This window comes from Lonchura striata, chromosome Z, assembly GCF_050655825.1.
Source record: "Lonchura striata isolate lonStrDom1 chromosome Z, ASM5065582v1, whole genome shotgun sequence".
NCBI lineage: Eukaryota > Metazoa > Chordata > Aves > Passeriformes > Estrildidae > Lonchura > Lonchura striata.
The window spans coordinates 10,491,801-10,516,984 of NC_140740.1; the positions used below are offsets into that span (position 1 = coordinate 10,491,801).

Sequence of the window (25,184 nt, forward strand, 5' to 3'; positions counted from 1 at the left end):
AGGAACCCCCCTGTAGAGTCCCGAGAGACACTGAAAACTCTTTTCCATGGACAGAGATCAGAGACAATCTTACAGGATTAATTACAAGCTCTGAGTGTTTGATATAAGTAATAATTAAGTGTGGCACGGGTGCAAAAGTAAAATTTTAGGATTCTAGATTAGGGGTCCAAAGGGGACAAGCTGGAGGAAATTGGGTGTGCCTTGTCCTTTTTCTCCTTCTTCATGCCCTCCATGTTTCACTGTGGTGTTGGCATTTTTCTGTTGCTTCAGGCTGGGGACACACTGTCCAACGTAGGTGACAGATATTGGCACGTTATTGTAAATCCAGCCCAGGGAGTTTCTGGTATTTAATGTTTGTAACATCCCACTGAGGGCAGAGCCCCACACGCTGCCCTGCAGGACAGAGCTGGGCAGGGCAGCAGAACATGTTAAACAGAATAAACAACCTTGAAAACCAGCACAGACAAATTATGGCTTCTTCTTTGGCAGCAGGGCTGAAAGACAGAGACTTTCTACAATCTCAGAATCATCAATACCTCAGATTCCGACAGCAGGGCTCAGGTTTTTCTCCAAAAGAACAAGCAACAGGACAATAGGAAATAGTCTCAAGTTGCACCAGGGGAGATTTAGTTTGGATATTAGGGGAAATTTCTTCATGTTAAGGGTTGTCAAGCACTGAACAGGCTGCCCAGGGCTATGGTGGCATTAACCATCCCTGGAGCTATTTAAAGACCTGTAGTTGTGGCACTCAGGGACATGGTTTAGCGGACTTGGCAGTGGGATTGAACTAAATTATCTTGGACCTAAATGACTTCGTGTTTCTAGAACTGGGTACTCCAGCCTTCTAAAAGCCTCTCTAAAACATTAAAAGTAGTATCTGTGAAGCACTTCATCATCTCTGAAACATGGCTGTGTCTCAAAATTGGATTAACTGGAGGAGAACTGGATACAGATTGGAGCAATCTTTACAGAACATTGTATCCCACCTCTGCTCCTGGGAGTGGTGAATGATTCTTTTTTTTCTCTAGGTTTGCAGTTCTACTTCAAAGTTATTAAACCAATAGGATGGCCATTATTTACATGAAGAATTATCTACCATTTTTCCTGAGACACCCATCAGTATTTCTTACTTCAGTATTTTTTTTCCAACTATCTCTTTACCAAGACTAATTCTGAAAAAATTATCAGCTAAATATTAAAAGGCTCATAAAAATAAAACTAATTAAATTCTATAAAAAGCATTGTTACAGATGGATAGGTAAAAGTCTTGCATATAGTCAGTTGCTTGGAGCTATTGCTTTTCTGGATATCCTCCAATTTTTCTTCATAAAGATTGGAAGATGTTCACCACAATTAATATAAAAAACTTAAAAGCACTGAGAAAAGGTAGAAACAAATGAATTTGCATTTAATTTTTTTTTTTTTTGTCTCATCCACTTAGCTTAAAAACTTGATGTTCCACCAACTCGATATTCCAGTGCACAATGACATTCTCTCTCCCCTTCTGCTTTTATCCATTTGCAGACTATAGTTCACACTATGAAGCTCTATGCTGCAACATTCCTGGCCTGAAATAGACTTCTAAAGGCATCCCAGTACCTCATGCCTTTTTTGAACATTTTTTCACTTCCTGAAAAATTAGCTAATGTAAAACAATACAGCAAATCATGGCTTGCTCCATTTTCTCATAGGGTTCAGGCTGTTAGTGCTGTTCTCAATGTTCTTGCATATTTTAGCACTTCTGCCTCATTACGGAAAGAACAGCCCATGAGAAGCTTCAGCACGGAGAGTCTAGCAAAATGCCAAAATGGAATGCAACAATAATCCTACCAGACATCATAGTCAGTATTTACACCATAATATATAACAAAGTTTGAAAGATTCTTAATTTTTTTAAATTAAAATTAATAATAAAGGAACTTAACAGACAAGTTTTGCTTTTAAAGTGAGCTTCTCAGACTACAAAATAGCACCGTCTGCTTATTCACGCTGTGTAGGGCTGTTCAGTATCATAAAACACCACAGGAACTTGAATTTCAGGCCATGCTCAATTGAAATAAAGCAAATTATTTTATTCCTTCTGCACTCCCATCTGAATTTCATCTAAGATTATGAGTATGAAAGCATTACACACACAGATTCAAGCTCCTGCTTCTTACCTTCACTGCATCCTAGACCGATCACAGCATTTTGCTAAGACATCTCATCAGCCTCCTTAGTTGGGCAGAAACACATTCCATTGCTACCTAGAGAGATCTGAGGCCAGCACACCATCTTCTTCCATGTCTTTGCTTTTTCTGACACTGGAACTATACTCCTGCTGTTCTTGTAGTACTGCTCCTCTGGAGCCTTTCCCTGATATATTATGGTGAATTCTTTCTGTCCTTCCACTCTCCACAGAAATCAAAGCACTGTGCAAGGCTCTCCTCTTCCTCTAAAGAGAGACTCCCCCTCTTTTTACTCCAGGCCAATTTCTCAATAAGTGATACCAAGCATATGCAAGACAATTTGTCTCCTAAAAATGGATGCAATGTGGTTAGTTAATATCCTTACCTTCCCTTTTGTTTTCAACACAATACAACTGATTCTGGGTTTTTCCTCCACAATTGATAGTCTTCTTTCCCCAGTTCTTCTAATGCAACCTCTGTAGGTTTATATCAATGCCACTCTCTACCGCCAAACTATCTAAGGGTAAGAACAGTGTAAGACAGATGGGATATTAAAATAGTAAGGTAATATTCCCTTGCTCCTTTCAAATATTAGGGCAATGTTCCCGTGCTCCACATTCCTTTTCAATGTGGAAAGGAAGCCTTCCACATTCTGTAGACCTGAAGGTAGTGTGAACTTCCCTGAGTGCTTTTGTGGTGGAATAAAGAGGAAAAAAAATTACCCTGGCAAAATCACTGGGAAAAAATCTATATAACCTGTCAGAAGGTTTTCAAAGACTTGGAAAGTTGGTATTACCTTCCACCTAAAACTATGCACTGTGAGACATAGGAAAAAACAAATCAGTAATTCGAACATTACTGTGTTCTTCTTAAGATCTGTCTACCTGCCACATGTTTGTGCCACTCTTACAGTGTTCAGTGTAATCACCCATTATGGAAACTGATGCCCCAATTAAGAGATTACAACAAACCATTCATGCAAAAAGTCATCCTTAGAATCATCAACAAACCCACACTTGCAACAACGTGCAAATATACGTGCATTTTACCATTGGTTGCCAAGCTTGACATTGTCTTTAAAGCTATCAGCACTGTAATAAATCTACATTTTCCAGTTTTAATCTACATTTTTTCCTACAATAGCTTAACAACTTATTTATACTTCTCTACTGTAGCTCTACTATAAAATTAGTCTTATTCAAAGCATTTTTTCTAGTTTTTGCTGACTATAGTCTCACTAAAGATGATTACTTCCAATTTTGTCCATTTAGCATGTAATGCTTTAAAGGTAAAAATAACTAACTTCAACCAGACCACACTATAGAACTTTCAAAAATTATGTTGGAAAATTTGTTTCTGATTCTTTGGTACCATTAAAACTTAGAAAAAAGTTATCTATTAACAGTTCCTTGCTTAGTCTGTATTACAGGTAGTGTAAATAGTATTTATGAGGGCTGCAAGTGTGTGTGAATTAAGTGAACATGACTGTGTCTGAGCACACTGACAAACAAATCACCAAAGACAAAATATCAACACATTTTTTATGTCTGAACTCAGCTAGATAGCCATCAACCAGCCTCTCAGTAGCCATACAATTATAGCAGTGGACATTAGAAAGATACATAAAAGATAAATGCATGGATCTTTTCCTGAAACCAAGGAACAGAGCTAGGCATCTATTTCACAGAAATCTGGGACCCCAACTTTCAAGTTGTTGTTAAATGTTCCCTGGTCTAACATTGTATTTTTTTAAATGTCCTTTTTTCTTTCTACACAGCAAATGAATTCACAACAACACCTGTTTATAATACCCTTTTTATTTTTCAGCCAGAAGTACAATTTAATTTGATATTTCAATGAACAGTAGTGTTTATTCCTTAAATAAACCCCCTAACTCTTTGGCATCTAACCATATTCTGTTTCTCAAACTAAAAATTTATAGGAAGACCTTACTTTCAAGATCATTGCTCAATACATTAAATTTAACCAGTGTAGTTAACTTTGAAAAATACACATTGTTTTCTGTGGTTTTTTTGTATTTTCTAGTAAACCTAAAAAAGATAACCAAACTACAACATGCTCACTGGAGGGCTGCATTCATTTAAACTATGGAGTGACAGCATAAGACCTCTTCATTTCTCAGAGTACATGCACTAAGTAGTGCTTTCCAGTAATTCTGAGTGATAAACAAACAAAAAAAACCTGACTCTATCAGAAACAACTGATCAAATAATTTATGTTTCAAAGCAAAATGAAATTATTTTTAACTTTTCCAGAGGTTATCAGGCAAAATCAAGTTATGCATTGCTTCAGTACAAGACTGCATCTTAGAAAAATACAGTATGAAAACTATTTTTTATTTTTAAACTAAAATAAAACCAATTAAAATATTCTAAACTCATCTAAGGATACAGTTGTCAAATCTGCATTTGATAGGATATTTTGATAAAAATTAACAAAAGTAACCCAGTGCATTATCCTGCTGCAAAATTCAAGATCATCCTTGCAACACTGACAAGAAATGTTTCAGTTGTACTCTTGTCAAGAAAAGAATCTGCCCTCCAGAGCTTGTGTTCACTGCTTCAAGTCAACAAAATTTCCAAAGCTATGAAGTTGACACCTTCTTCTACTACAGATTAAATGAAAATCACAAATTAAAATCAAAAATATTACCAACATACTAATAGATATTCCATTTTCTGTCTCTAGACAACGCAAAAACAAAATCTAACAAAAAAAATCCAAAAAACTCAAAAAAACCCTCAAAACTTTACTTCCTGAAAGATTTGCTTTTAATAACTTAAAGATTTATTCTGAACGTGTTTTATAGAATAAAATGGACAAAACAATTACTTCCATGCAGAAACTAAAAAAATAATTTAATAGGATTCAAGTAGCAAATGTTTATTTTATGAACGAATCTCACCCACATCATCAGTACAAGTGCAGTCTCAAAATGTATGAATTGGATTGTTTAAACAGCAAGTGATTCATCCAGTCAAGCTCACTTTCCTGTCCATGCTGTAAGTAAAACATATACATTTTACTACAGAAACAAAAAGTAAACCCAAAAAACCTCCTTGGGTACTTATCCAAGAGCAGTTTCTAATATCAAGCCAAAATTAGCAACAACCAAGCAGGTATCACAAATTTTTCAGTGTTGAATTACTGTTGTGTAAACAGAAGCAGTACAGAAAAAAAAAAAATCTCAAAAATCAAAAGATTTTTTTTTTTGTTAAAATGCGTCCAAAGAAATATCCACTAGTTGCAGTCAAATCTGCATCAGAAGCTGCTTGATCAGAAAAGATTTCTCTCTCCAAGCATTTGTAGAACACTGCATTGCCAAGACTGTATTCAAATAAATTACTTCCTGGTAACATTTGAGATGATAAAACTACCTACAGTGTGGACAACCATGTACACAGCACAACAGTGGATTTCTGCAGCAACAGACAAAAGATCAGAAACCATTTCTAAATTTGAGATGGTAGCTCATGTGCTGTTCCTTGAAAACATATGATCCCCTCTAAGAGTAAGGTGTTGGAGCTGGTATTGTAGCACTTCAGTGTCAGCAGGTTCCTTAATGTTCATTTTGTCTAAATTGAGGTAGTCTAGGGATTTTGAATGAGCCCTTTTACCTTTCAAAAGGAAAAGAGGCAGGGGACCATGAAATGCCTTGTAAGGTTCATATTGTAAAGCTTTATTGTATTTATCCCCTGAGCTGGGCATCTGTCTCCTCCTCCTTCCAGTTACTGCTGGGATCTCATATGGCTGGTAGTACCTACTTCTAGTTTTGTACAAACGTGAGGAACGTGAAAGTCCTGAATCAAGATGTTTGGACCCCAGGTTAGGACCACATTCTCCTTTATTCTCTTCACTCCCAATACACTTACGGGCTAATTTTATCAGCTCCTCTCCAGTTGTGAAGCCAACCAGGTAGTTAGAATCCATGCGAAGGATCTGGTATCCTGCAACTGTCTGCCTCAATGGTGAGCAGGGGGTGCTGGAACAGCGTGGCTTTCTGCTTCCATCCTGGCTGCAGAACTCACCTCTGCAAGAGGCACAGAGAGGGTGGAGAGGGCAGTTCTGGACTCTCCATTCACATCAGCTTCCATTTTAAACACACAGCTTTGCTCCTAAAACTAAATCAGAACTTGATTAGAAAATGCAACACAAGATACTGAGAGAGGATTACAGAAAAGATATTTTTCATGACACAGAATTCATAACCAGTACTCCCCTATTCAGCCTGGTCTTAGCTCCGCGTGGTGTCACAGACCTATCACCAATGTCTGTCAATTATCTTGGGTGGGTTTTTTTTAATAAAAGATACCATAAAGATACTGATAATTCTAAACAGCTAAAAACATACTTGAATACTATCACACACAAAAATAGAACAACTTTCTGGGCCATTTTTTTAGCCTTTTGATGCATTTGGTTCTTTGTAGTCTCTCACTTCTTGTAGCATCTACATCCATTAGCAGATCCACAGCACCTTCCCCCATCTTTATTTTGTGATTTGTCTGCTGACAATACTATTAAACAAAGCTTTCAAAACACACGACTAAAAAGTACGAGCTCATTTAGATATTATCATGGACCAGAACTGATGTGGGTGCACTGCAATGCTTCCATCTTCCAGATGTGCACACAGTTTGCTTTAAATTCAAAGAATGGTATCCTAGCCATACCACACCTGCCTGATTTGGTCATCACCAATCCTCACCCACTCCCCAAGAAAATTCACCTATCATCTTATTCACAATTAATCAAACACACACTCTTTTATTCTAATAGGATTCTAATGTATTTCTAATGAAGTGTACTATGTTTAATGAACCTTACATTACATTCTTATAAGCATCTTAAGAAAAAGCAATATTTATTTGGTTTTTTTCCTATTTCTCTATGAAACAGACTATTTTACCCTTCCCTCACAACTATTCCAAATACATTATTTGGTACCTTTACAAACAAAAGTGCTCACTGCAAGCTATTACCACCTCTAATATAGAATTGATATTATGGACTTAATAAAGCCAGAGCAGTAACTTCAGAATGTAGTGTAAAACAACAGCTACAAAACAACTAGTAAAGTCTGTGTGTATATGGGGGAGGGGGGGGGGGTGTTCTTGTCAACAGGTAAAAAATTAGGCCATTCAGCTACCCAGGATACCAGGCAATAAATACCACATGGCTTATATAAAACAAGGATTTACAAAGTGTTCTTTTTGAAAAGATGATTGCATCAATTTCTACTCATATGCTCCTGCTCCAAGTAGCAGGAACCAGTTTTTAAATTCTTGTTATTATTGAGTGTTATAATCAGAAAACTATTATGATCTGGAAAATTACCTCTTAACTTTGAAGACCATAAGTGCACTACTGAGAGACTACAGCTAGCAACACCAGTGACTACCTCAGACCAGATCAGCATGACAAAGCATACAATTTACAAAGAAAGGAGACACAAGGAATGTTAAGAGTCTGACCAGACTAATGAATTTTGTATGAGCAGACTTAGCAAGCAGAAGTGAAATAAAATGGCGGGAAAGAAGGCCATTTAACATCTCTCTGCCAAGCAATAGCAGATGGAAGTATTTAACAGACACTAAGTTCTCTAAAATATTTAGAGCCTTTCACATGGACAAGGAGACTTCCTTGTTGGATTGAATCACAGATGAATACTTCCCCTTCACTTGGTCAGTGAAATGATGCTCCTGGCCAGCATAAAGTTGGTTATTTACTATGCTGACTCATAAAAAAATGAAACAGTGAGATATACACAAAGTAGCTGGTGCATATTGTAACACAAATAATTTTTATTCTTTATTGGATTAGTAAGTAAAATAATGTTTTCCTTATAATTTCATTTTTATTTCTCCGTATTTTTGATCTCCCACCTTTTCATCAACTGAAATCTAAGCTGAATTTTCGAAGTTTTTCTTATTTTCAGGTTAGCCCACTTGGGAAGACACTAAACAACCTGAGATGTCAACAAAAAACTAAACTGCCTTTTAAAAATAAAAGACAGAAACAAACAAATAAACAAAAGGAGAGTGCTTAAAGTATTCCAGTTTTCACCAAATAATACTAACTTCTTTTCTTTAAAAAACAAAGTTCTAATGGGACTATGGGTCTCCACTGTTTTTGTGCTAGAATACTAGAAAAGAAATTAAGGTTGGGTAGTATTCTATACTTCCAAGTCAGTGCAGCTCTGGTGACATTATTTTGAAATGATCAGCCTAAATTGTGCAATACCTAGCCTTTGACTAGGAACAGCTATTCAAGGAAAGAAACTTTAAAAATAGAATTACTCACAAATATTATAAAAAATATGTTCAATCAATGCAATTTAGGTTTACAGTTTTTTTCATGGAAAAAAAGTGACTTTAAGTCACTTGTTCTTTGTCTTACCTTGCTACAATCTGCAGCAGATATTTAGATATTTGGTGGAAAGATTTTGATGCCTTGAGAGGCTACCTAGAACAGATGCTAGTGATAAAGGAATAAAGTAGGTACTTACTGAAAAGGCCTTCAAAGGATACATCTTGAGTAGTACAAGAGCCCAGCCATGGCTATACCCAAGATGAACAACTGGTCATGAGGTTTCACGCTTTTATAAGTTTTGGTCCATTTACATATTGGGGTTAATTGTCCAATAACAGCTTCAGGTTACCATCCTCCGAGTTTGCTCTCCTCAATTCGCTGTTGTTTATACTTTTTGGGCCTGAAACTGCAATGGTGTCCTTGGTTCTCAGGCTAGAAAAGGATTGTTTTATCTAAGTAAACTGTGAAAATAACTTGCTAACACTTTATGTGAAGTTCAGAGTTATATACTAATGCAGTGCAGAATCTGGAAAATATGAAACCTAAAACTTAAGGCATCAGTTTCTTGTTCACTTATACCATCCACATTGATAATGGTCCCTTTCTCAAGCTCACTAGAGTAATGTACATAAAGGCTTTAAAGTTTTGTTGTTTGCCTGCTTCTCAAATGCTCCTTCCCTCACTTAAACACTGCTTTAAAACAAGTGTAATGCACGTATAAAGTAACCATTATAAAAGCCCAACAGTAGATGCAGTCACAGTAAATTTCTACTAAACTTACAACTAGTGTGAACAGAAATTTTCCTCTCCGAACACTCATTTCTGACTCAGCTGACTTTGCAATATCATACCACATCTGCAAATAATTATACATTGCTGGTGGCCAAGCCAGCAGCATAAGGCTGATCAAAAAAGAGACTGTACATAAAGCTACACTGTAATGTCTTACACAGAGCCTAAGTTCAGTGACTGCAGTGCCACTGCCTCATTTCCCTCTGCTTCAAAGCCACTGTGAGAACCATGCTCCTCTATCTTCATTATCCTAACAAATGCTCTTCCTCCAGAGGGAAAAGAGGCAACTGAAGCAAGCACACCCTGTTAGCTGGAATATGGTTCATAACATACCAACAGAAGGAGGGTGGTGGGAGGAGCAGCTTTCTGACATCGATTCATTTCTGCATGCAGCTATGCAAGCACACATGTATGACATCCTGGCCCATTCTAGAGATACAGTAACAAAGACATGTTCATAAGAAGCATTTGTTAGTGCTCATCATTTCTTATTTTCTCTGTAATAAAGAATACATTTATGCTAGGCAAACTATATATAAACCGGCATTTAAGTAAGACATACAGAGAATTAAGATACGAGATTGCTTTCCTACATTCTGCATACCACTCAAAACAGCACTGCAGCTGCTCAAAGACACTTTTCCAGTAAATGTGCAGAAAAACATGCCTGCGAACGAGCCAAAGCAGCTTAGCAAGTTTAGTACTCTGAAGTAAGAATTTTAATATACCTTTGAGTGCACAAGGTCAGTCAATGATCTTCACGAGCCATACAGTAAATATTAAGGCTCTGAGATCCGCCTCCCTCCCCGGCGGCAGCCTCGCTGCCTTCCCCCTTCTGTCCTCAGCCTGCCTCAGTCGCCCTTAGTGCCGCGTTCCGTTCTCTGTCGTAATGCAGCTGTAAGAATGGGGCAAGCAAGCGTTCCGTCTCTTCCATTCCCATTTCGCATCGTGGGAAATGGGAATACCGCCCACTCCTGAAGTATTTCCAAGCAGCCTACAAAGTTCGAACGCTGACTAGATAACAAACCTTTAGTAACAGGTTTTGCTAACAACCAGTTAGATAATTTCTCTATTGCACAAAGATGCTATTGCTGCGGCAAACCTTAAAAACTTGGCTTTTGCAAGTAAAGTAAAGGGAAAGGGGAAGAAAAATTTTGATGTCATAGTCCTGTTTTTCGGCTTTAGTCATAGTTACGAGCTCTACCGCACAGCTCTTAAGCCCCTAGGGATGGACTTAAGTTAGGTTTTGTTTCTGAAACTGAGTCTTTAAAGACTCGTTGTTAAACACACAGCTGAAGTTTTAGTCTGACTGGGAAGGCGTGGATGACCCCCCATACAAAGGCCATGTTCTAGTCTCCCTCTAGTCCCAATGGTCCTTCCAAGAAACTTGCAGGTGCTCTGGATCTTGAATTGCACTGAAGGGTGTTGGCATTCCAAATGCATCCAGACTAACCACTGTGCACCCAAACGCTCCTGGAATTTGTGTTCCTTGGAATCCTCAGCTAGAAAAAAGAACAGAGAAATAAAATCCAATGTTTTTATAAGGAATTTGAATTACAGGCTCTGCAAGTCCTTAAGGGTCATAGGATTTGCAAGATCACAAAAGCACTCTAAGAACTAACTTGGGAAGTTTAGCATGGAACATGGGGAATGTATCTGGTCAAGCAGCAGGGTAAGTAACCTGGAGTGTAGTTCAGGGGCATTATGATGCTCCATGTTGCTTGCAGTACACTAACCCCTTTGGTTATGTTGACACCTGCAATACTGGCCTGAGTGGGAAATCCCATCTTCCTATGTTGTCCCAAGGTATAAATGAGGCTGTAAGATCTTGTCAGTTAGTATATCACAACTTTCTTCCAACAAACTTCCTCCCAACAACTTCCTGCTCTCACTGTCAACTGAGTTTTCAGTCAGACTCGGAAATGGAGTTCCAAGGAGGAGAGGGCCGACAGCAGTCAAATATTTTAGTATTTAATTACCTGTATTTAATTAACTGTATAATTTATTAACATTTATCACAATGACAGAATTAACATGGTGCAAATGGTGCAAAACTATAAATTCCTGGGCACCAAAAGAAAGGCAGATCCCAAAGACTTCTCTTAAAGCTAGTATTCAAATTCCAAATCAAATATTTGAAAATAAACCTACAGTTTCCTAAATCCCCATAATTTTCAAAATTTTGTGTTTTCAATGCAATCATGCTGTTAAGATTTTATCAAGATAAACTACTATATTTCACTGCTTTTTTTGCAATGTTTATCAAGGCATCCAAGGTTTTACATGGAAAATAAAGATACTTTAGAAAACTTGGGCTTTGTTTTCCCACACACGATCTGATTAACACTCTTTAGCCCTACTGCAGCACAGAGGGAAAAAGACCACTACAAGCTATTTTCTCTGCATCATCCTGGCCAGAACATGAATTACCAACATCTTAGACTGTCTGTGCTCATCAGTAGCTTCCCACATCAATGACAGTCAATTAGAATGACAATACAAGACAATTCGTAAGTAAACACAATATTAAAGGTAAAATACAAGGAAAACAGCTCAGTTTCTATTATCCTCTTCCTGATTTATTATCCCCAGAGTCCTTTTATCAAAAGGCTTATTTTTCTCGCTATTCCTATATTCTATATTTGAACATTGGAAACTGCTATGGTGTTTTGAACATTAGTGAAGTTGTTAAATTCAACAGCTGAAAGCTGAGCAATTTATAGAATATTTACTTGTGTTTCTTTGGCTCTTTGTACATGGATTTAATCACCAAGCCAAATGATACAAACATTTTTATTAAATACTCACTTTTCTTTCCCTTTTGAAGATTGTAACCATTATTTTGAAAACACAAATTTTGTTGGAAATCCAGAACCACATTCAGGATAAAAAACAAGGCACTAATTTGAGAGGGGACAGGAAGAGAAAAGCAGCTCTGAGGAGGGTATAGCTGATGTGGCAGAAGAACATTATATTGGGAGGCAGGGGTGGGGGGGTGCAAAGAAAAAAATATTACATATTGCCATACAACTTGCAACTTTTGCCATCCAAATTCAAAAGTTTAATATTTTCTTAAATGATTATTTGGCTAAGTTAAAAACTTAGGAGACCAGTGAATACAGTGAAAATTTATTTAAAACCTAAAGAAAATTTTACAGCATATTATTTTTTAAATGCCATCTTAATTTTTTATATAACAATTTAAAAAAAATAAGTTTGATAAGTGTGAAAAGCATCCCTTGATTTGCTTATTTGGCCAAATTGACTTTTTTACTTAATTAAGATGATTTCAGCTAAAATAACAGCTATTTCAGCAAGGTGAATTTTGTCTGATGAACACAAACACAGGAAAGAACATGAAAAAAGTGATGGGTTTAGAGCTTTGTGCATTTTGCAGATCTTCAGTTAGTACCAGCTCTGATTCAGAGCATCTTGAAGCAATAAACAGAACTATTCAACGTGAAAAGACACACTCTGTCCTACACCTTGAGATCTAAAAGTTACTGGGAAATGGAAGTACCAGTCTTTATCAAAATCTGCACTTAGTGTGCACATATATAGGGAGAGGCAACAGAAAATATTTGCCAGTTTTGCTGTAGGCTGTTAATTGAATGTAAGTAAGTTTACCAAAATCAAACTGTACATTGTTAAGGCGCAAGAGAAGTGATGAAGACATGTTTATGAGTGGCCCTGGTTGCTCGCAGGATTGGTGCAGCCTCCATCCTCCAAGGCTCTCAAGTGCAAGCTGGATTAAGTACATTGTTTGGTCCCACACATGACCCTCATTTGAGCTAGACATTGGACCACAGTCTTCCTGAAGCCGTCTCCATCCTAAGTTACCGTGTACTCCTATGGTTCTTGTTTAACTTTATTGATTTTGGATTGAATACATAGTCTATGTTGAGTTTAAAATGTATGGTAATTAATAACAGAAAGAATAGACTAGACTAGACTAGAACAGAACAGTTGGAAGGGACCTACAGTGATCATCTAATTTAGCTGCCTGACCACGTCAGGGCTGACCAAATTTAAAGTCCGTTATGAAGGACTCTGTGGAATCTTCTGACTCCTCCCCCCCAGGGAAATCCCCAGGGCTTGCTCTGCAAGACTGTATCATAGAGTTTTCCCCACCTAAACTGACAGAGAGGACCTAACTCAGGATGCTCTGCAGCACTACTGCCAATCTCCATCAGACTGCCTCCCCCGCCGGCCAGTTGACACTGCCCACCCCAATTATTCATCCCTCATCCCCCCTGCAGGTTTCTGCCCTTTACCCTGCCCTTTGCCCCCACTGTGCCCTCAGGTCACTGACCCCTTACTTAAATCGTGCAGACCACATGGTTTCATCTTTTGTGTCTGGTCCCTTTGGTGTGCTGGATGCAATAAGCCCTCGCTGGAATATATCCCCCCTCTCAGCCCCTAAATTATCAGGCTGACCCAGAGATCTGAGGCTTTGAGGGGAGGAATATCAGGAGATAGGCTAAGATTTCCAAAAGAGGCTCTTACCCCGATGTATGTTGTCCAGCTCTCTTTATTCTGTGATGTCCAAAGAGCAGGGCAAAAGAGAACAAACAAGAAATATCAGGGGTTTATCTAGGCTTTGGACAGGGAGGGCTTCTTGGCTCCCTGCCAGCCCTGTCAAGGCAAGAAGGAGGGGTCCAGGGTTATCTGATCAGAGTCACAGGGGTCCCGAGCAATGGGGAAAAGGCATGTCCTGAGCGCAATGTAACAGCAAAGACCCTTCCTGTCTTTCCTCCACTGAGCTATTTGTGATGTTTGTGTGTGTATGGACTTGAAATGGCTGTTCTCACAGCATTACTCTGAGCAGCTTCTGAAGGAGACGTTTCAAAGAAGGCTGCAGCATTTCCACCACCCTACCACACTGCAACAATTGAGTTTATTCATATGCCTGTTCTTGAGGCACTGACAGGCTCAGGGTATCAACCACCTCTCTAGAAAGCCTGTGCCAGGATTTGACCATCCTCTCAGAAAAAAAAATGCTTCCTAATGTCCAGTCAGAACCTCCCATGATGCAGCTTTAACCATTCCCACAAACCCTGTTGCTGAATTGCAAGGAGAAGAGCTCAGCACGTTCTTCCCCACTTCCCCTCCTCGGGGAGCTGAACACAGCAGTGATGTTGCCCCTCAGCCTCCTTCTCTCCAAACCCCACCATTCCTTGCAGGACAGACCTTCCAAACCTTCTACTTGCTTGGTTGTCTTCTTCTAGATGTATTCAGGTGCGTTAGCATTGCTCTTAATTTTTGTGGCCTAGAACTGCACAGACTTTTAGTCCATATTTACATACTCATAACTAATATTGAAGCTAGAAAAGGCAAGAACCTCCAAGTTTCTGCTTTTTTCATTCCATTCTATTTCAAATCCAATGTCATTTCCATCTTTTGAATTCTCTTGGTTGGAGTTTCTCCTTTATTTTCCTTTCTACTTTTCAGTATTTGTACCTCTATATGTTCTGTGCGAGTGCTCTTTAAAAATATCTATAGACAGATTAAATTCCTACAGTTTAGAATGCTTTCCAGAGTAGCCTTTTAAAATAAATTATGGAAGTTTTACATAAAATAATTTAAGTATAATAGATTCCCAGCCGTCACCCAAAAGAGAAATGAAAAAGCTATCAATAGTCTGAAAACAAATAAGACAGGAAGTCTGAATGGACTTAGATTTTAAAAGATTCACAAATTTTTAGTACTTCTATTAGTATATAACAAGTAATAATTTTATTAAATAAAGAAGCAGTTATTCCTTTTTCTGGGAGATGAAATAGGAGCTCTAGAAAGACAGGTGCACTCAGACCCAAAAAGCTTTGTTGGAAGCAAATACACTGCCATTATATTAGGACTATTCTGGATCTGTTGCAAAATGCATGTCACCCAATTACCTTGTCTTCTCTTGTCAGTGACTTATGTCTTTGAACTGGATGGAGATCTGTAAATTCTAGTTTTCAGAACTCTGGATTAGAAGTCTATTTCTATATATTAGGTTTGTGCATTGTGTGGCACAGTGACAATTTTTCAGTCAAGTCTGTTTATATTTTTTTTAAAGCAAGTCCACTTTAGAATTGGTTTTGTATCAATGAAGAATTTAAGCTTCCTGTAACGTCTTTTCTACAGTAGCTTCTACCTTTTATGATGTGGATGTTCGCTGTATTTAGTACATTCTCCTCCTCCTCGGCACACATATGATGCCATTCGTATGCTCACACATTCTCTTTTTTATAGATAAAATATTTGGCCTATTTTTTTTATTCAACATCTGTTCTTCACAGTAATATACTCTGGACTGCTTTGGTGTTACACCAGTTTCTGTATTTCAGAGCACAAGTTGTTTCTAAGGCTAATAAAAACATTAGCATTTAAAAAATAAAATTTGTTCTCAAAAAAGCAGGCAAAATGAAAACCTCTATTTAGAAAGAAACTAGAAAGTACACTTCTTTTCTTGTACTGCTTCTTGCAGAATTGACTTTCTACAAAAGTTTTTTGCGATTCTTTTCTTTAGCAAGTTACTTATGGGATTGTAAAAATACAGTTGCTGTAAACTGATTAAGAAAAAATGCAGGAAAAATATAGGAACAGAGCTTCTTTCTGTGTTAGATGACATATAGTAATCTTAAATCCCTACATTCCGCCATTTCTCTATTGCACTGAAACAGCTTTTAAAAATCTTTGTTACGTGTCTTCTGCCGTTATCCTTTGAACTGGTTTTGCTCCTGTTGTTCCATGTATGATCATTATTTTTAAAATATTATTATATGAAAATATGTATAATTATTTATTGTATGCATACCTCCCTAGGCTCGTTTATACGGATTTCTATAAAACTGAACTTTAGAAGCACATCTGCTTTCCCTTAACAGCCTCTGTGTGCTAGGATAATTGCATAACTGAAATTTATTGATTATGATAAAGAAACATAAAACCAGATTTAAATTAATTTTAGAAGTTTTCACACACATTTTTGTGGTTTGTTATTTTTTGTAATGATGCTTTATTTGTGAAGAAATGCCAAGCTAAATAATTAAACTACATTGCAAGATGATTATATTTTGCGAGTCACAGTCATATTTTGACCACTCATTTTCTGTTAACATATTCTTTGACCTCTGCCAAATCTGGTTGGAATAGGATGTATAGTTCAAAAAATTTAATTGTGAGAGAAAGTGCTATTGCATTAAAAAACTGAATTAAAAATTGGTTCAAATCCGTGCAGTTCACATTGTGTCCTATTGTCAGTCTCAAAAGCAAGTAGAAGAGCACTCACTGTGGTCCTGTATTTGACGTTACCATTCTGGAACACAACAAAGCATTGTGGAATGTGTGACTACCACTTATCTTTTTCAGGAGTGATTTCAGTATAAAATGTTACTGTTGTTTCTTTTATGCCACCACACATCCTTACCACCAAGAGTAGTTCTGGCTTATTTGTAAATTATTGGCTTATATGTAAATTGTTTTCCACTGAGATGACTTTGTCAGCTACTCACTATACTTCACAGTGTTTTTAAAAGAAAATACAATAGAGAGAAGTTGCTAGTGACCTTGCTTTTATTTAGAAGCACGTAAAAAAAGTTATGCCACAGCTTTGGTTGACTGGAATGATACATATACTTAAATTTTTAGGTTCTCTTTTTAAACGGTAAACAAGGGTACATTCAGTTGTATGCAAGACCAACATTCTAAGTAACACAGTAACACTATGGAAAATGAAATGCTTGAAATACATAGCTGTGAAACCCTTCATATTTTTGGTATTTAATCAGCACTGTTAATCATCTGCTGAAGCCATTTCATATATGGTAAACACTGAAAAAAGTCCCTGTGACAAAGTGAATGTAACTAGTAACCAGTGAATGTAACTAGTGCAACTTGCACTGGCTCTGGAGACAAGTAAGAGCCCTACTTAAGTATTTTACTCATAAGCTGTCTTCTGCAGCTGAAACATGAAATGAATTTCCTAACTTGCAGTTATAAAGTCCATTCTTACTACGTGGCCACTTGAACTTAAAGAAGGGGTCTATATTTTCATACATTTGGGGTACTCATAACCCTGTAATTTTTCATGCCACAGAAAAACATTACAAAAACTACTTAGATTGGATAATAATTCTAGACAACACCATAACTCCATGTTCCACCAATTTAGAAATGCTTCTTACATCTCATAAAATGTTTAACTATTTTTCCTTTTTTGTTGTTTGGTTTGGTTTTTTGTTGGTTTGTTGGTGTTTTTTTGGTTGGTTTGTGTGGGAATTTTTTGGGCTTTTTTTCATTTTGTGGGGGGTTTTTTTGCTGTCAACCAGCAGATTGGAAGCAGGGAGGTATGAAAATTCCCAGGCCATGATGAATCCTGAGTATTTGGAATAGTATGAGTTCTGGTAGTCCACAGTCTCTCTCTGTATACAAGCATGTGTATTAAACAATAAAAGAGAAGGTAGATTTGAATGTTACAGATCTGATGTAAACACAGGAAAAAAAAGAGTAATCAAAAGTGCTGATACATGAACTCACTCCATCATGCCTAATTATTGCAGCATATATATAATATAATTAAAATGCAGAAATATCTGCTTATCTCCAAAACCACTGAAAAGAGATCTCTTTGGAAATGTAGTTAAATTAAAAAAAAAGTCAAGATGCATATCCTGTTTTAGCACACAGAAGAAATTCACAGGGAGATTATAAACTCCTGAAAATAGAAGTTTATGAAGACAACAGAAAATGATTTCATTATAGTGACAACAACAGAGCCACTGTATTACGTACCATCTTCTTTTTGTGCATGTTTACAGTAGATATTTGAAGACACAGAAAAGGTTCATGTGCAGCTTTTCCATTAAAACCTGTGATGCTCATAAAACTGATAAGTATACTATGTTTTAGAAAATGAGAAAAGACGCTTGACCTGAATACTGTGCACACTAGTTAACCATGTATAAAGATTTTTAAGTGCACTATGAATTGCAGATGCAGACAGAAGTGGCTTTTGACATCTCAATTATTTGCTTGAACGCACACTAAAGAACCGTTTAAGAAGTTGTTTCCAGTTTTGTCTGATCATTTCTTCTCAGAAAGAGCTTCACCACAAAGTTCTGCATCTAGTGAGGCCTCTTCAAGAGATGGTTTAATATTAGATGCATTAACAGGATGTCCAAGAGTAGCTGTACAGATTGAGAGAAAAGATGTATTAGGTTTTACACTTAATATCCATGCTAAAAATCATCAAATGCAAGAAATATACATGTTATCTAGCACAGAAACAAATAAGCTGCACTATCTAATGAAATTAGAAATCCAAGTGAAATCTGGTCTCTAAAAAGCACAACCATTCAAGAGCTGACAGCTCTTGAGCGGGCCAACAGTGCAGACTGAACATGCTAATGATTGAATTCATCATCATGTTATTGAAAGCTTTAGTTAGAACAGTCACAGAGCTCTACATTAGGTGTTCAGAAAACATCTTAGAAATTCAACCATTTAAAGAAATAAATTTACTTTGTCTTACTTGGAGATAGCTGTCATAATTCAAAATAAAAGCTCATGAACGTCAGGCCATAGAAAACAAAACAATTCAAAGGATAAGGGAAAATAACTATTAATACAGTTTTACTGTTAAAGCTATTTGTGCAATGCTATTGAGCTCTCACTGACCCATAAAATGATTCTACTTATGTAGGGAATTTTAAGAAAAAGCTGCCTTACGAAGTCACATAATATGTAAGGAAGAATTATACTGCTGGAAAGAATCAAGTTAGTCATTCTGCCTTTGACAGAATTTACTTACATAAGGTTAGTTTCTCCATCACTAGCCTTTCAGGCAAAGTTTCAAGTGGAGTCGGTTGAATTTTCGCAGGGGTAAATGTATTTAAAGAAATTTTTCTTCCTGAATGGGGCATCATGTAAGTTGGAGAAGCTGAAATGATGAGGGGAAAAAAGAACCATTAATAATAAAAATATTCTGACCTAAACCAAATGTCAAAAACTGTAGCCACAGGACTGTGTGTCCACCCAGCAAAATAGATACCACATTTATAGAACCACCTGTTCAGCTACCAATTTTTTACTCTAGTGTCAAAACTTTACAGTATGAAAGACAAATCTTAAAATCTCTCTTTTACCACGGAAAGTAACAGCATAAGTTTATGATGTTAAGGCAGAATTAGCAGGTGCCTTGCCTGAAGACTTGCAAAAGCATTTGTGCTATTTCTCATAGGTTATGAAGATTGCACCTGAATAGGCTTTAAATCCAATATGTCTATAAAAAGTCGACACAATGCATTAATCTCTAGGCAACATCCAAATAGTACAGGAAAGCTGGAGAATTAAACATCTATGACTTTAATTGTATTAGGTCTATTTTCCAATCACTCCTTGGTAGAAAGGTGACAACCGTATGCTAGGACATTCTGGTTTTCAGTATTTCTTCATCTTGTATATTCTCAATTCTGAACTGATTTTGGAGACACACAAACTTTCTAACCAGTATAAAAAGACATTTTAAGTAGCTGAGAATTTTCATATACTTACAAGCCTTTCAGAGCTCTTTTTCAGTAACATCAATTTTCTTAAATTGCTTATATTCCTTCTCAAATATAGGAGGCCTACCCTATCAAATAAGTTGCTGATTAAAATCTAAACTGTACAAAATAATGGGGGAAAATGAAAAATCCTGTAGTAGAAAGAAGGATTAAGTCCAAACAGGTAGACTACTGTTGTATCAGTACTTTGATCAGGAAACAGTACAAGTTTCCTGATCAAAGCGTAAGTCTTTAGACACTGCCTTAGGAAGAATGATTTTCAATCACCTGACACATTCTATTATGTGATAAATCTGACCTAACTGAAACCATTTCCAAATTCACAGTAGAAAAACAATGGGAAATCATTTCCCCAGACACATGCACATGGATAGAATTCAGCTGTATTTCCTTTCAAGATCACCTAAACTTTAAACACACAGCACAAACTGCTACAAACTAAGTAAATGCAAAGCACTCTACACGTGAAACCCCAAGCAATACTGAAAGAAACAGGAAATAATGACATTTTAAATGTAAATGCAACACTATTCTGCTGAGGCTACTGCCAGTAGAACATTGCAATATAAAGCTGGCAATACTGCATGCTCACTGGAAAGCATTACCTGTAACTGAGCTGAGTGTGGACAGTACAGAGAAGTCAATGTAATAATAAAGGAAATAAACTAACTATAATTTCATTAAATCCTTCATTTACTACCTCAGCCAACAGAGATGTTACTTCAATTATTTATAAATGTCCATACCCACAAAAGGATAGTGCAAAAAGTAAAATTATGGTTTATGTACATTTTAATTTTCTTCAAAAGCAGTTTACTTTAGCTGCAAACACTGCAAAGATTAACTAGACAACAGTTAAGAATTAAAAATTAACATAATTATAAACTATAACCAGTACATGTCTCCTGTAGATTTTCCCTTGATGGAGCAGCAACAGAAGCCAGAAATTCATCCACCTGCTTCAGAGACAAGGAATTGTGTAGGGTTTCCAAAGGGCAAATAGAAGGCACCATCGAATACAGTTCAAAACCTAAAAGAAAAAAATAATAAAAAAAGAGATTTCCAAACATAAGACAAGATTTAAGGTACTGCATTAATGCACGATAAAAAATGCTTAGTTACATGAGCATGTGCAGGCATAAGTCTCTCTTGAAATCATGGAAATTAAATATTACAGGAGTTGGAACAAGATGAACCAGTTTCCAGCTAAAGATAAAATATATGGGATACAAGTCCCGTGTACACATGAAGTACATGTGTACACATCAATTATTCCAACATGACAACTGTGCCAAACCATACTCCCAAATCAATTCATTAAAGATAATTTCCCTTTAAGACAAACTTAGCAGACCACTAAAAAAAAAAAAGGTCAGAAAAAGGTAGTATTTCTCCTACTCATTCTGATATCTGGCACAAGATTAAATAGGTAACTCATTCATGCAAGAAAGTAGGATAGCTATTTTGTTAAGCAGACAAGAGCTAAAAATGCTGTATCTTCCAAGAAATAAATTTGAAGAATTCATGTTCTATCATCTTCAGTATTCTGTGAAAACAAACTGTTGCCTTTAATATCAAAGGAAAACCACTGTTAGCATTTTTATACCTTGAGGTTACATGGTTTTACAGACAGATATACACCTACCTTTATGCATTTAAAAACAGTATTGAAAGACTAGAAGTTTCATATATTGGAACAGGTAAGTAAAGCAACCCAAAAATCTAAAAATTTATTGAACTTTGCTTTTCTATGTTAGTAATGATCATACACTAACCATGCATATCCATATTACTAACAGACTAAAAAGCATTTAAACATGTTGGCTAAAGAAAATTTGCAGTCCTCTAAAGTGATTCAAGTTTGGTAACTCAATAAACAGCTTTTCATCCAGTTGCATTTCATAGAGGAAAACATGTCCATTAGTGTTTTCAACATACAGTTGTAACATTACAACTTTGCAATTCAATACTGTAAATTTCTTCCAAGGCAATTAAATGAAGAAGCAGTAGTGAATGAAATAATGTTTAGAATTTCAGTTCAAGGTACATTTATTAGAGATAGCATTATGCCTGGGAACTGTTCTTTCCCATAAAATAAGCAACAATATTCCTGTGATATCCAATGTTGCCCATTCACTCACCATCAGTACTTTGCATAATGAAGAAATTCAGTAAGATATCAACCCCCAAATATCTATACTTATATTTAGATCCACCTTGGCCATATTCAAATTTTGGGGATTATTGCTACAATATTCAACCAGCTGAGGTACACTTATGTAAACTTCACTTAAATTATAAACAAAATGTTGCATTTCATGAAAACTTGGGTTTTGTGTACAAAAGAAACACCATCATACTACTAATTTCTATTCTCCTATGAAGTCAGTAGCTAGCCTTCAGTGTAAGCACTAAGATGCTTACCATACATATTAATATCCTAAATAACTATATGCATGCATGCAAAGCGCAAACCCTTTCGTTGCCTTACAATAAAATGTATGATTTCTCTTTAACCTGACAGAAAATTCACTATCACTTGAATGAGAATTACTTTTTCTAATTTTGCAATTAATGAGGTGGGACAATGTCAGGTTAACCTTCTAGTAACTGTTCTTGTTATAGTGCATGTTACAGAGAACCAGAAAGGAATTCCAAAATGCACTCATGCCCTTTAAAAGAAGTAAGAGAATAAATAAAATTTTCTTGTTTTAGCAATTTCCCCTCCAAATTCTTTTGTTGAGGTTTGAAAATTCTGCTGTCAGCTAGTCATATCCCAGCATGTCATTGTAGTATCTTTATTTCTAAGGGATACGGCTTAAAACAGAGTCTGGAAATCTATGTGTAGTGTTTTATTTGAATGTTCTCAGATAAATATTTTATGATGTTATAAGAAATAAATTTTATGATGAAGAAGCCCGACAGTATCCCTTCAAGAAGGCAATTCCCTGTACACTAACAGCCTTTGATTTTTGCCTGTGTTTATTCTTAAAGCAATAAAAGGCAAGCCAATGAAAGGGTTAACGCAGCATCTTAAAAAGCCACCCTGCTGTCTTAAGATTCAAAAACTGTAGAGACATACCACTGGAGCCTAGAAATTCCACAGAGGAAATGGACCAGCACCTAAAGAGGTGTGGGTGTTCTGCAGAGGCCCAGAAAATAAGGTATAGCACTTTCAGAAGATACTTGTTTCACCATGTTCCTTGAACTAAAGATGGGGGGTGGGAAGGGGGGCATATAGTCTGAAATGAGTTAAGAGGGTGTGACAACAACATAAAAGTAAGAAAAAAACAGAGTGAAAGGGACAAGGATAATTAAAATGATAGTCCAGAGGACAGACAAAACAACATCAATATGGCGTTATGTTAGTAGAGAACCCCTGGAAACCTGCAATAACTTAGGGTTCATAGGAGCACATACTGCATGCATTAGTCTTGTCAAAGATGTGTGGAAAACTGCTGCATTAAATGAATCAAAACAATCAGTGTGATCAATAAAAGCTGTTTAGATCCTTTTTTTAAAAGAATGGAATCACAGAAAGTGACTAAATGGAACAGAAAGTAATTCTATTATTAGCTTCAGATTCTCAAATGCAGTTCTTACTTTCTGACCTTGTATGTTTTGGGAATATTGGTTTGAGTTTTAATATAAAAAATGGACTCCTGACTTTTCTATTTGAGATAAAACATTAGATTTGGAATTTTAGATCTTAAAAATAAATTTAGCCTTACTACAGTTTTCCTTCATAAAGCACTGCAGTGCATAGAAGCCACTATGGATTTAAAATGAATGTAACAAAATACTACTCTGCTTCTAAGCAAGCCTTAACAAAAACTCAAGTCTTCTTTTTTTAAACTTTCTTTCTAAGCAAATATATTTTGAATCTAACATGAAAATACTGATGATTTCCACTGCAATTTCAGTATCATTATCTCTGAACTCAGCCAGCAGTCATGCACATTTTAAAACTGCAGTTAAGAAATCTGGAAAAGCTACATTCAGGTCCACTGGGTCCTGAAGACTGAGTCAACTTTTCATGAACAGGATATATCTGGGGCCTATTCAATCATGTAGAAAGGGAGGCACAAAATATTTTGCTGAGGAAGAAAAAGACATACCTCTGTCCTGTGTGTTAAAAGAGAAATTTTGCAAACTGAAGATAGTTAACGCTCACTCTTGAAGCTCAAGAGGTCAATGCTGCTCAAGAAGTCACAGCTCTCTTGCTGTGATTTTTAGTGCAATATTTAAGTAATTTGCACATCTGATGAACAGAGAAGTATGAGAAGTTAAAATAAATTTTTGTCCCATAAATAATATAGCAATTTAGCAGGAATAGAACCAAAGCTTCTGCTTTAGTTTTTGTAATTTAGCATCACTTCAAGAAGATAGTCATAAACTCCAGCTGTCAATTCAGCAATTTATTTTAGAATGGGCAGGCTCAGAGAATCAGCTCAGCAGGAGAAAGATGAAGAAGAAACAGCTACTATCAAGAAGTGTATGTCTAATAAGATTTCATTGTCTGTATCTTATACCATAAAGTCTGATCACACAAGAACTTCTGGAGAATAATTTATTAGAGAGATCACGATTAACAGTAGAACTTAATTTTTTTTTTTTCGCAGATTTTTGTAAGTAATGATTTTTGATGTTGTATTTATACTAATGAATGGTAAAGAAAGGATTTAGGCTATCTAATGATTACAAATATATTTGGAATTGTGCTTGAAGTTAGGAACGACAGACGGCTGGATGATACTGTACACCCCGTATTTGAAATAAAAATAAAAGGGATGAAGCAAGAAACCTTTTGTTTTTGATTTTGTTTTTAAAATAAAAGCAAAACGTACCATTGGTTGGGTGTCGAGCAAATGAGATAGAAAACCTTTTAACAGCAGAACCGCGTGTGGTGTCTGAGAAAGAGAAAAACAGGTACCTGAAATTTGTAACAGCTACCAAAAGTGGGAGATTTTAAAATAGAAAAGGAAGAAGAAAGGAAAAAAGAAAAGATGAGAAGGTATTAGAAGTGAGTGGCATGCAGAAGGACCAAGGACAAGGGCTAAAATCTAAGTAGATGTTAAAAAGAAGAAAATTTGGATTGTTGGTAACTACAAGATGTGTAATGACGTGTATGAAAACAAGCAGAATGAACTGGTGATTCTGGCATACAAGGTTATTCAGGTTAGAGTCGAATACTGAGAAGTGAAGTGGGGGGGAAAACAGGATGAATACTGTTTCACCTCAGAGTTACGAAGGTGTGCTTTGGTATCTTTACATTCTGAAATCTAGTGAGTGAGTTTCTTCTCTATGCCAGATTATCCAAAACTGAGAATCTCCTGCTCCT

The 25,184-nt window shown here is 36.4% G+C and overlaps 2 protein-coding genes across 25 annotated transcripts in view; both read right to left on the bottom strand.

The window, feature by feature from the left end:
* Positions 1-5,529: 5,529 nt before the first annotated feature.
* MACIR (macrophage immunometabolism regulator) lies at positions 5,530-10,130 on the bottom strand. Its single transcript, XM_021543998.4, is given in 3 exon segments — positions 5,530-6,190; positions 6,193-6,310; positions 10,022-10,130. Coding segments are annotated over 2 exon segments (621 nt in total). The 5' UTR covers positions 6,284-6,310; positions 10,022-10,130; the 3' UTR covers positions 5,530-5,660.
* A 6,705-nt stretch (positions 10,131-16,835) lies between these two features.
* The window catches only part of PPIP5K2 (diphosphoinositol pentakisphosphate kinase 2), a 47,467-nt gene continuing 39,118 nt past the window's right edge, over positions 16,836-25,184 (bottom strand). For 7 of the 24 annotated variants that reach the window (XM_085566865.1, XM_085566858.1, XM_085566864.1 and 4 more), the window contains 4 exons: positions 24,691-24,753; positions 20,742-20,873; positions 19,090-19,218; positions 16,836-18,466 (listed from right to left, as the gene is read on the bottom strand). In XM_085566865.1, coding sequence (XP_085422991.1) covers positions 18,363-18,466; positions 19,090-19,218; positions 20,742-20,873; positions 24,691-24,753 — 428 coding nt within the window. In that variant the 3' untranslated portion in view covers positions 16,836-18,362. Of the gene's footprint in view, positions 18,467-19,089; positions 19,219-20,741; positions 20,874-23,991; positions 24,105-24,690; positions 24,754-25,184 lie in introns of those variants that run through there. The other 17 variants (XM_085566872.1, XM_085566869.1, XM_085566861.1 and 14 more) reach the window with 7 other exon arrangements.